Raw genomic sequence first — 12,350 nt, forward strand, 5'->3', positions numbered from 1 at the left:
ATGCTAATTAACCATTCCATCCAGCAATGACATCATAACTTAGATACAGAGAGAAAAATGTCAATAACCTTTTAATGAAAATATATAACAGTAAGGCATGGATTTCACTGCAATCTTTTTTTTTTAATTTGATTTAACAAACAGATTGGGGCTACTATTAAAAACAAGTTTTATTTCAGAACTACTTTCTTTACACTGTGAAAAATACAAATAGAAATTAAATGAAACCTGTAGAACTGCAGTGAATTCATGCCATAATAGCTAAATCATATTGAAGTAGCTAAATTATATTGATCAGCATGAAATGTATGGTTTCAGTCTCATCAGTGATAACTGGAAAGCTAAATGCAAGAGAGGAAAAGCATAGAGTGAAAAGGTCCTATTCACAGTGGCACCAAGAGGTAAAAGTACATTTAGCCAGCTGACTTCTTCATCAGTTACAGCCAACTATCGTCCTTGGCAAGGATATTGTTCTTCAAATTCAAAACGGCTTCCACAAGGACAATGTACCATGCTTGAAATGGCATAAATATGTAATGCTCATTAAGCTCAGTTAAATGAGCATATCAGATGCAGGACATGGCCCCAAAAGCAGGAAGATATATACATCTGTATATATGCACTAATACTGCTCATTAAACAATGAACACATACATACACAATTATGGCATGTTTACAAAATCCACAGAAAAACAGAACAATGCAGAACACAAAGTGAACATAGATAATAAGTTAATGATGACTGAATTATCCTTTTTGTGAAGAGCATCATGTTCGTGGGAAAAAACCCACTTAATTTGATTTTAAAAAGCCCTGCTGAAAACACATAAAAATCCATTTTTCACAGAAAGCAGAGACAGATTAGACCAATACTGCATGAGTCTTGCAATAGCCTGTAGCCTGCCCGATTACACATGCTCAGAGACATCTTGCAGGTGCAGGATCACCATCAGCACAAATGCACACTTGACAGATAAAAACACAACATATTCACAGCTGATGACTCAGAAGAATCATCCACAGATCTCTAATCAGACAAAGGGCAATTTGCACTCGGACTGTAAATTTGAGTTGTCAGAATAAAGTTGTGGAGTTTTTTTAAAAATAATGGTTCTGAAGAACTTTCATGGTCCAGCTGCTTTGCATGGCTTGGATGAAGTAAATCAAACTTACCTGACTGAATAATCAGAGCAGACTAGCCTGACTAGTTAAATATTATATGGCTGTATTTCTTACTGAGTAGTGGTGGTTCAGTTAACCAACTACCCTGCTTTTCAAGAACAAACTCTTTCACTTAACCTACAGACAAATCCATATTGGTCATGAACTAGAATTCAGAATAAAATTCCTTAACACAAAATGAGCATAGAAAGAGGTATGTAGATCCCAATAATATTGATTTTCCTTTTCATTTATCTATAAAATTCCTTCACAAAGGATAAGTAAGAAATATTTAAAACTTTTCAATGGGTGACCTGAACAATCATAAAGATCTACTGAGCATCCTCCTAGCCAAATTCAGGTCTGAGCTGACAGTGTTCCTCAAAGAACTTCTTCCACAATAATTTTTAAAAGAAGCTGTGCTTTCCTCTGTGTTCAGATTTCTAGCAGTCCTGCTGTTTCAAAAGTAAGAAGTGCCTAAAAAAGCAAAGTTGAGGTACTGAAGTAATGTCTATAGTAGCAAGGTTTATAAAAGGAGGAGCTTTCTGATATTGGTACTTAAGCTCAAAAGCAAAGCTAAAACTGTTTTTGGCAAAATATTCCCAAACAGATAAAAAAATGCTAAAGATCTTGAACTTAAACCCTTTTCACCACACAATGAAAGAAGACAGAATCCCACTTTCAACAATTTATTCCCCCTGCCTTTCCAATGCTGTAAGGTGTGCAGGCTCATGCCTGGAGAAAGCTTCCACTATGGAGACTAGCGTCAGCCTGAGCCTTCCTCCATCACTTTCCCAGCCCCTTCATCCAAAAGGAGAGCGTAAAGACAGCTTCATCTCCTACCAAGGGCTTCTACCCTTAATATTCCTTTAGAAGATGCTTTCCCATATCTTCACACTGAAGATATGGGAAACAACAATGTGAAGGAGCCGGAGCCAAAGCCAAGAATCTTGCCCCACATGATAAATTACACTTGAACATTATTTTAAGAAAAACACGTAAGAAGGAACATGAGCTTCTGATTACACAGAGAATAACCTTTTACAGAACATTTCTGAAAATCATATCCTAAACATTGCACTTCAAAAAAGCTCAAACTCCAGAAAGAAAAAAAAAAAAAAAATAGCAGTAGAGCATGTTCCTCATCCCTTGAGCCAAAAGAAGTTATGCAACATCTCACCTGGTCTGTCAAAAGCCCCTAACTCCCTGGAACACTAACAAGCACCCTACTTTGCAGACCTTCCACTCCTTGTTGTGTAAAATTGTATTCGTGCTACATCAAACAGACCAATGCATTCCCAGGTTTCTAACCTATTCTTCACAGGTGAAACTGCTTCCAGTGTAAAGGGCAATTAACAAAGACAACTCTTAAGCAACTTCCCTTGAGTTCCAGCTTAAAGACTTAATTGGAAGACTTTTGAGGACCTCTACATTTGGGTAATTGAGTTGTTTTGTTATCATTTTCCTTGTTAGTTTTAAGAAATAGTTTCTACCTAGAGATGCTGTAAGTTAGCTCTTGGAGACACCATCAGTGACACTCTATAGGAATTTCTTTTGGGACAGAATTTCTGTAAATTAAGTTAAATTTTATGGTAAGAATGCAAACCAATGAACAAAAACTAATTATTTTTATCATACTGCTCTTCGTATTTGATTTGCTTGTAAGCATAGAGCTACAGCAGAAATTAATCTTGGATTACTTTTATATTAAGAGTATATACTATATACTCTTAACTGTGTATGATAGGTGGTGAGCTTAATGCCTGAGCACTTGCTGTACTATCGTATGGCCTTACTTGTACTGTCTTTATCTTTCACATAAGTCTCGTGAGAATTAAATGACATTCTGTAAATCAGCCTTGAAATACATCCAAAAAGCAAGCAAATTTTTAGGTTTAATGTGCTTTCAGAAATGGGCAATTCCCCAAAATTACCTAATTTTGAGTGGATTTTATTTTTACAAGTTTTAGAATCATCATTTTATGAAATGGTCTTGTAACAATGAAAACCAATAAAATCTAAACCCGACAGAAAAAAATCTTGGGACTGGAGTAAACTAGCATAGTTCTGTTGAAACCTGTGGGGCTAGCCTGGGTTATGTCAACTAAACATCTGACCTCAGCTGGGCTTTGAATTTGAGAGAAATATGTCAGCTTTTAAGGCTGCTTTCCTTTTCCTATTTTAATAAAGTAAAATATATGACTGTACAGAATTCTCTAGAAGGGAAAGGATTGTTTATTATGATCTTATGATCTGATTTCCTAGGAAATATGAAACACTTGACCATTCAAAGTGTTTTCCTGTGTAGGTTTTGAAATATTGAAACCTGCCCTGTGGTACCTACAGGCATAAATAATACAGAAGAGAAGCATCTACCACAGTTTGTTTGGGTGGCATTTCAATGAAGGAGAGACTCTCAGGCAGATCACAGTTGCCCCTTTAAGAGCCTCTGTGTAAGGGAGAATGCTGCAGCCATTAGTTACTCTCTATATCATAAGCCTGTTGGAAAACCTTTTTCTTCAGGTGCATCATCCACACAAGGATCTTAATTGATTTCATTTTAAGCCAAAATTACAGAACTTTATATTCAACTTTTAGAATTTCCATTCTAGAAATTCTAGATGTAGAAAACGTAGAAAAAAAAGTGGTATCAGGGCACCTACAGCAGAGTTTTTCTATATTTTTCTTTCCTTGAAGAAGTCAAGAGAAGCATATTTCATATTTGGGGCTGTAGGATATTAAGAGGCATCTAGTGACTTTATATTCAAGGAGTTTGAATGCAACTGCAAAGGAACAGTGATTTCTAATACAGCCTTACACACTGTAAAATCCAGCCTTAGGCTTTCTATATGCCCCAACTTCACACAGTTATGAAAACAGCCACATGCAAAAATGGTCTGGAATTGCATTGGGCAGGTACCGGTTGGTTCTGTCTATCAGAAGAATAAAGACTTTAAAGTGTAAAAATAATAGAAAATAATAGAAGAAAAGAAGAAACACACAGCAAAGCTAAATGTATACTACTACTCCCTAGGGGAAATGAAACATGATACTTTGGAAATGGAGTAAGTGGTATTTTAAGCCACAGGGGTTAGGAGCTATTACTTCAATTAGAAAGCCCAGATAAACTAATACTGCCACAGCCTGATGTCAGAGGGACATGCACACTGATTTAAAGTTGAAGGCAGTCAAATGGAAACCAAGTAAGAAATGGCAATCTCTTTCTTGAGATGTCTTTAATTCAGCTGGTCTTCACTAGTGAGTCTTCATGCCAGGGTCTTCCTCTGAAGAAGGCAGCAAAAAGTAGTCCCAGTTTTCCCCTACTAGGGAGCCAACAGCAGTCAGAGCTGGGGCCAGAGCATGGTGAAGGCAGCCTCTTCTGCCAAACACCAAGCCCAGAAGAAAGTGCCTACTGCATAGGGAGCATGCGCAGGGGAGCCTGACCAGTTTCTCCCTATACCAACTTCAGTTGTTTTGGCTCTTTGTCTCCATCAAATGCATTCCCAGCCATAGTTACCACAACACTGGAAGCTAACGAAAAGAGAGGGAAGTCCACACATCATATGGTGAAATATTCATGTGAAGGAAATAGTTCAAAAATTTAAAAGAGAAAAATAAATCCAAAACCTGATTCTATTTAATTTAGGCTTGAATCATTCTTAGTCCACTCCTGAGGACGCAGCCTCATGCCAAGCTACACTCTGTTTCACAGTGTTTTGAGTTTGGATGCTGGGTTTTTTGTAACCTCTCTGATGAAGAAGCAGGTGTGGGTTGCTACATTTCTTGCTGGCTTGCTTGACTGCACAAATCCTCTGAGAAAAAAAAAACTCTTTCTGACACAAGGCTTTTAAACATTTCCTATAAAAGCAGCAGAATAACATCCTTCACTGTTCTTTACTCTCAGGAAATATAATTAGACGGATAGCAAAAAACTTCTACTTGGTGCATCGTTCCTTTGATCTGTTAACAACAGTGAGAAATCTTCCAGAAACTGGTAAGAACAATGTTGAAAAATTCCCTACCTAAGCCTCAACCTGATTCTAACATGGATCCTGCTAATACTGGAATCTGAGTGCTCAGAAAGATCTCTGGTTTGAAACTGTCAGTTTTGCCGGCTGAGACTAAGGCCATGTGATGGCATAAAATTCTGACAAATGCATTCAGAAAGCTGGGATAGATGTCGATTCATAACAAGAATTGTAACATAAATCAGTAATGCTGTCTCAAGACCCTTATACTCTGAATATGCAGAGATGTACCTAAAGTGCCAGGTAAGATTCCAGACAAATATAATTTTCTGGACAAATCTACTTTCCTACTTTGCCTCTCTTACTGGAAAAAGTTAGAGACTGTGTCAGTGCCTCTCAATCTGTGGTCCACGCATCTGTGATGCTCCATGTGATACCAGATACTGGTCCATGAAAATAGTGGGGGAAAAAAAAAGAAGTAATACACAAAGACAGTCAGGATTCAAAGTCTTAAATTCAAAGATCACATATTTTACCATTTTACTAACAATTTGGCAATAGAGTAAATTGTGTTTACCTATCTGTTGAGCACAGTTCTTTTTTAAATCGTTACTTCTTCCAACCACTAAACTGCACTTACAATATACAGTCAGGGTTCTTCTCACAAAGGTCATACAGTCCTTGGATTAAAACCTAGTTCTGCTTGGCCTGGCACTCTTGTAAATTGTACATGGGAAGTACAATCACAATTAGAAGAGTCTTATGAATTGTATGTTAGAAGATTGCCATTTTGGGGCCTAGATCCTCACATTTGCAAACCAGGGAGTTTGGCTATACAGAAAATGCAAAATCTAGTTCTTTAAAGAGATGTAGGTGTCCATCAGAAAGATAATCATCCAATAAGGATGTTGTAGGATGAAGAAGACAGAATACAAGAGATACTGCCAGTGTTTAGGAAACAGATGCCTTTCTGTGGGGTAGAAAATGAGTATGAGGTCTTTCATTGCCAACAGAATAATAAGGAATTACTGAAAGATTGATACCACTTATTTTATATATTTTAAAATCTTTGCTTCTTTCCCCTCCCTGCCTTTTTCTCCCCAGGAGCCAGCTCTGATTTATTTACTGCAACTCTCCTTGGGAAAATGTCTTGTTTAGACTCTCTGCAGTTTTACACTTGTCCTCTGAGTGGGTTACTTGCATGCTGCTACTCGAAGGCAGCTGTGATATTGCTGACACTGAGTGAGAGATATAATGTACTATAGGGTATTGCTCAGCTTTCCAGAATAAACATTTACTTGAGTAGAAACCACTTTGTGGGTTTTAGCTTTTATATTTTCTAATTATGCTTTCTGTGTGTAACAAATTTCAAAACAAAGAGTGAAAAAATTTACCACCAGACAAGAGTGTGCACATTTAAAGGCTAAAGGTTCTGCTCAGGCGCAGAAGAAAAGTAATTAATCTCTCGTCTGCCAGGAGAAGAAAGATGTCATAACCTTTGAAATGGCACCTCAGTTTGCATTTCCTTTCTCTGCCTTGTTTGAAGCAGATACTACATTTTTCAGGAAATTAAGAGCAAAAATTTCCTGCAAAGATAAACTTTGTGACTCAATTTATATAAACTAAACCTTCTGTGACTTTAACATTACCCTTTAGCAAAACCTGATTGAATGCTCCAGGGTGAGCAGAAGACGGAAGCTGCGTAGGCACCTGCACACTGCCAGTCACTCCCTTGCTGGTCCTCACACATCTGAATCCTCTGTCCCGTTGGGTTCGTGTCTTCCATGGGGACTACCAACACAACCACCAGACTAAGCATCACCCAGGCACAGGGGTGCAGCCTCTGTGGATGCTAGCGGGACTGCATCCACCTATACCACAGCAGGACATTCCCCACTGCATCTGGAACCAGTTTGGGCCGCTGCCGGCAGAATGTCACCTCCTGACACAGGAGGAGGCATTTTGCTTCTCAGGTCTCAAGAAGATGCCCAAATTAGATTGCATCTGCAGTGCTGTGAGAGTCCCCTGCTCTGCTAACCACTCAGCACCACATGCACCCAAGGAAAAAATGTTTACCTGGTGTGGCCACGGTTAACCTTTTTTCCTTGCTGAGACGGTGCCCATGGATGAATTCACTCATGGAAGGGGGGCCCCTCAGAAGATATGATTCTGTGGAGCCGGGATGAGGGGGGGCTCTTAATAATTTCTGGAGGTAGGTCCCTGAAGTCCTGGGATGGCTCTGATCACAAAGGGAAGGTGAGAATAGTCTTGCAGGAGATCCAAGAAAAATACATATGGAAACAAAAGAGTTTTACTTTAATTACCTTTCAAAGCCTCATGAATGACAACATCATGTTAATTTGCTTAACAGGTAAAAACCAACTAGTGTTGCCACCCCGCATCATTTCCACAGCAGGGCACCTTGCCTGCATTGGAAATCCTGGTTCATATTAGGGCAGGAGGAGATGAGGTTGAGTTATATCTCAGCATCCTGGAGTCCACATGTACAAGGCTCCCTGAATGTTCTCTTGGTTTTGGATTGGGACTAGGGCATACAAGAAAAGGGAATTATAATATAGGATTTCTCTAACAGAGAGTCCTTTTCATCTTCAGAACTGTGGAGATCCCCACACCTATAGAGCTTTGGCAGGGCAGTCACAAGACGAGAACTCACTGCTTGAATAGAAAAATATTTGCATTAGGTTATGAAGGGCAGCCATCCCCCTTCAAAGGTTGCTTGCTCCCATGTAGAAAAATTGATCTGAGTGAACACATCCACATTTTTTTCGCACTGACGAAGAACAAGTGAGTACCAGATCTTAACAAAGAGATGCAGTTTCTTTTGTGTTAAGCACTGAAATGCTCATAGAGCACAATCCTTTTTTTTTTTATTTCAGATGCTCGTTATGGAAAACTTTAAGGAAAACTTAAGGAAAACTTGTTAAAGAAAATACATTCACACTAATATTGAAGACATACAAGATACACTGAGACGCTGACAGAATATAGTTCAAACCACTGCATTAAGGAGGAGGAAATAACATAGCGAGTAGGTGGATCAGAACCACATGTTGCCAGGCTTTGAATTTCGTACTGATACCCTCCCCACCTCCTTCTTCCCCATCAAAGCACGAAAAAAAAATAAAAAAGGATTATAATGTTTACAATTCAGTGAACGACTTTAATGAAAGTCTAGCCACTGCACTGTACTGTAAAGATCACTTGCATGCATACCTTTTCCTCTGAGTGCCACTGCTGACCAGTAAGTTTGGTTGCTGTGGGCCCTGACTATGCAGGAGGAAAGTGTCTATGCTTGGCACGGTGGCTGATGCCTCCTCACTTACTTTAGGGCTGCCGATCTTGCTCTTTCCAAGCTTGCCTTTGCTGCGTCGGGACTGCTCGTGGTCGAACTCTAAATCCTCCAGTCGCTGGGTAAGGGCAAGTTTTTGCTGGATAGCCATGCGCAACAGAGAGTTTAGGGTCTTCTTCTCATCCTCCGCAGCTGCTAGCTGCCTCTGCATCTCATCCAGCTGCGTGACATACTCATCACACCTGGGAAAACAAACAAGGCAGAAATCTGGGGAACGAGTCCAAGACCCGACCCTGCTGGTGACCGCATTCCCGGGCCACAATTGCAGGGACAGGTTCACATCCAAGCTTTTGCCGAACCTAATCCTGGCAGCAGACAGCCTGAATTCTTTCATTCCCACTTTGAAAAGTTTGGACTTGGATCTGAATGCCAACACTTCCCGTCCAGCAGGAGAACCTGTATCTAGAATATCAGAGTAGTCTATGACAACGTGGTGTGCTTCTAATGCAGATAACTTGCAATTGGAGGGAAGGTTTGAGATTATCTCCAGGTTAGACCACAAATAACAATTTTGGGGGCTGGTTCAGCTGGTAACTCACCAGGGATAAGAATGTCTACTAATTACATAATACTGTTTTTCATAGACAGTAATATCTACTTAAGCAAAATATTAGAAAAAATTATGAAAAAAAAAAAGACCGCCAAATACTTTGAACACTTGACACATCAGATTTTGTGAAATGAGAAGCCCTCAGTTGTTACCATTGCTAACTGATTGAAGAGGTACTATTCAGGAATCCTTATACCTGGAAGTTATTTCACATTATTGTCGAGTCTCTTGGAGGTGTGCTCAGGTATCCGTTGCCATGGTCACCTACTCCTTTTTAAACCTCAGCCTCTTTTATCTGCATGAAAAACTGTGTCTTTTACATTTGCTTTGTATGTCTAAGGCAGATTTTAAAATAAAATCACCTTTCTCATGATTTTTTTAGCATTTAAGACTGAATTCAATGTAGTTCTGCTTTAAACAATGATTCCTAAAGTTAGTAGGAAGAGCAAGGCATTTCAGGATGGTCTTAGTCACTTGGTCACTTTTTGAAGTGAAACAGCTTCAGTTTGTTAACAACACAACATCTAATCAGTAAGAACCAAGAGTGATAAATGTATACCAGTAGCAAAACAATTCACAGATAGCAGTACTGTCTGACCATCAGACATTTGTGGCAACGTCCCACAATTTTTCATGTTAAATGACACAGCTTTCATCAAATCTCCTCCCCATATGATCTGAATAAATCTCAATAGCTTTACGGTGTCATTACAATAGTGTAATGGATGAGGATTTATCAATATCATTCTCAGAAAACAAGCATAGAAAATAGTTTCAGTTTTCCTTCTCAAAATGTGCAATGCAATAAACTTCTGAATTATTGCAAACTGAGGGATGAAACTAATTTCTGTGAAACTTCAATCTCTTCCTTGGGAAACAGAAACAAAGTATACTCGAAAATTGATAGTTACTCCTCACACACAAACACTCACACAGATACTGCACTCTCCTTTTGAATAATTCAGGCACTGGAAGCAAAATTATTAAGTCAGCTATAGTTTCATCTACAGTTTCAGTATTATCTTTCTTCTACAAAGACCATAATAAGCATGACTGTCTCTATTCAAGCCTTGAGGAAGAGAGATATTTCTGAAACATTGGTTGGCTTAAAGCCAACTTGCACACCTATTTCTGCTCCAAGCCATGAGATGTCTATGGATGCTTTAGCCAGTTTCTTTGATAGAGTCAGCATGAAATCAGCATTCTGGAGATTAAATTAATTGAGAATAGGAATTAGTATAATGTCTCTGTTATCAGAGTCTTAAAGACTCATTCTTGTAACCAGATGGATCCCGTATCCACGTCTTTTTCTCTCCAGCTTTCCTCTTTGTCTAGTAGACATCTTTTTTTTCCCAAATATGTTTTCTGTTGAAAATTTTCAAAAGTAACACCTGTAGCACAGTGCCGCTAGAGGAACAAACTGCTTTGCTTTAGTATGCTAATAAGCCAATTTTGGTTTTCGAAAGATTGGTTTTCCTCAGGCCTTAGGATGTGTTCTTGATATTTAGGCATCTGCTTTGTAAAACAGCGTAACTGAACAGTTAAGAAACACAAGCTCCATGTATGTGGATATTACTAAAGTAGACTTAGGCAAACCTGTTTTTCATTACCTGCTGTGAGCTATAAGGTGGCCCTAGAAACCTTAGATGCTATTAGCTGGCCTTGTACTTGAGACAAAAAGAACCTCGTTAATACAACATTTTCCAACTGTTCTGATTAATTATCTGTCCTTCCTACAAGTCTTCCCATAACAGCAACCCCACATTCTTGGCAGTTCACTGCTGTCTTTGGGTGGTTCCAGTCATCCGACCTCTACCATGACTCAAAGTTTCCTACTATTTTTCACAAACACATGGTCTATTGTCCCTGTGTTTTGTTGCTCAAGCATACATGTTTTTTTGAGATACAATGTTCAGAAAGGTTAAACCTAAATCAGTCAAGCAAAGGCCATAATTAACTTTAGAAACTGCTGAATTAACAGCCTCAGATCTCCTTGAAGTCTGCATCAGTGAAGGTTATTCCATGTAGTGAGAGGTAGCTACTGCCTGCAGCCATGGTATTTCCTTTCTCTGCAATATTCCCAGCTACGTGCAAGTGTGGGATAAAAAGAGAAGTGTTTCCAATTAAAAAGAAAAAAGTATTACATACACCCAAATTGCCTTTTGCCTACATGTTTTACAAAAGCTCATGAAGTCTCTCACAGCATAACAAGGAAGAAAAAGGTTAAGAGCTCCTAAGAGATAACTTCTAGTGTGGCACAGACCTCTGTGGATCAAACAGGGCTCCGGGACACGCCAGGGCTCTGAACAGGTCTTTTAGAAGTACTTAAATAGTAGTGAATAACACAAGTTATGTTATGTCCTCCTGAGTCAGAGCTCCTTCCCAATTTCTCCCTTGCCCCAGGATGGGTATAAGCTGCAAGTGACTATTAAATAAACAGTACTGTTATCTTGCTGTCTGCTGGTCTACTTATCACCAGAGCAAAAGTCAAGATTTCACCCATTTCTCATTTCTCCTGTCTCAGAAATGAAGCAGACAGACACATAAGCCCACTTATTTTTTATGAACTGATCCAAGAAGCTTACATAAGAGTTTAAGGGATTTGTAGTTCCATCTATCTGTCTCGTCTAGGAATGCAAACCAAATATCAAGTCAGGATTATGTGTAATTTAGGTAACATAAATCATAGCAGAGCTTGAGCTAAAACCCAGGGACACTGACAGTGACAGATCCCTTCTCTAGCCATATAAGCATAACTCTCTTCTGCTAATAAATGTTTTCTCATCTAGGATAGCTCCAGGATCTCTCTGAACTTCCTAGTCCATCTCTTCAGCATACTTTTTTCTTTAAATATTGATAATAAGAAAATGGTTAGATGGATGGAGAATAAAAATCAGCGTATGCAGTGTCAGGACTGTGGCAATATCATGAGTAATATTTCTCACTCTCTCCTTTAGAGTATCTGAGTATATCTATTTAGGCTAGGAAAGCAAGCATTTGTAGGGACTTAGTAAAATTAGCTTCCTGAATCCCTTTAGAGTTCTGCTTTAAAAGTAGTTCCTTCTCTCCTTCAGCACTAGACCTCTCCCAAAGCAATCCCTACTCTAGATGGGAAAACTAAATTTTTAAAGAATTTATTTTTCATTTGCCTTCAGGATGAGTGCTGGCCACCCATCTCACTGCTTCACGCTCCCACAGCTCACACCTGGGTCAACAACTTGAAGTTGGAGTGAGGGGAAATGACAGGAAGAGCAGGAAAGGCTTACACCATTTTTTCTAGTCTTGGATGACCAGAAGCGGC

At 39.1% G+C, this 12,350-nt stretch overlaps 1 protein-coding gene across 1 annotated transcript in view; it reads right to left on the reverse strand.

Moving 5' to 3' along the window:
* Positions 1 to 12,350, reverse strand: part of BICD1 (BICD cargo adaptor 1) — a 179,987-nt gene that overhangs the window by 13,692 nt on the left and 153,945 nt on the right. The window contains exons 7-8 of the mRNA XM_086610395.1: positions 8,364 to 8,681; positions 7,206 to 7,396 (exon numbers count right to left, since the gene is read on the reverse strand). Coding sequence (XP_086466521.1) covers positions 7,206 to 7,396; positions 8,364 to 8,681 — 509 coding nt within the window. The remainder of the gene's footprint in view (positions 1 to 7,205; positions 7,397 to 8,363; positions 8,682 to 12,350) is intronic.

This window comes from Tauraco erythrolophus, chromosome 4 (genome assembly GCF_009769465.1).
Source record: "Tauraco erythrolophus isolate bTauEry1 chromosome 4, bTauEry1.pri, whole genome shotgun sequence".
Classification (NCBI taxonomy): domain Eukaryota; kingdom Metazoa; phylum Chordata; class Aves; order Musophagiformes; family Musophagidae; genus Tauraco; species Tauraco erythrolophus.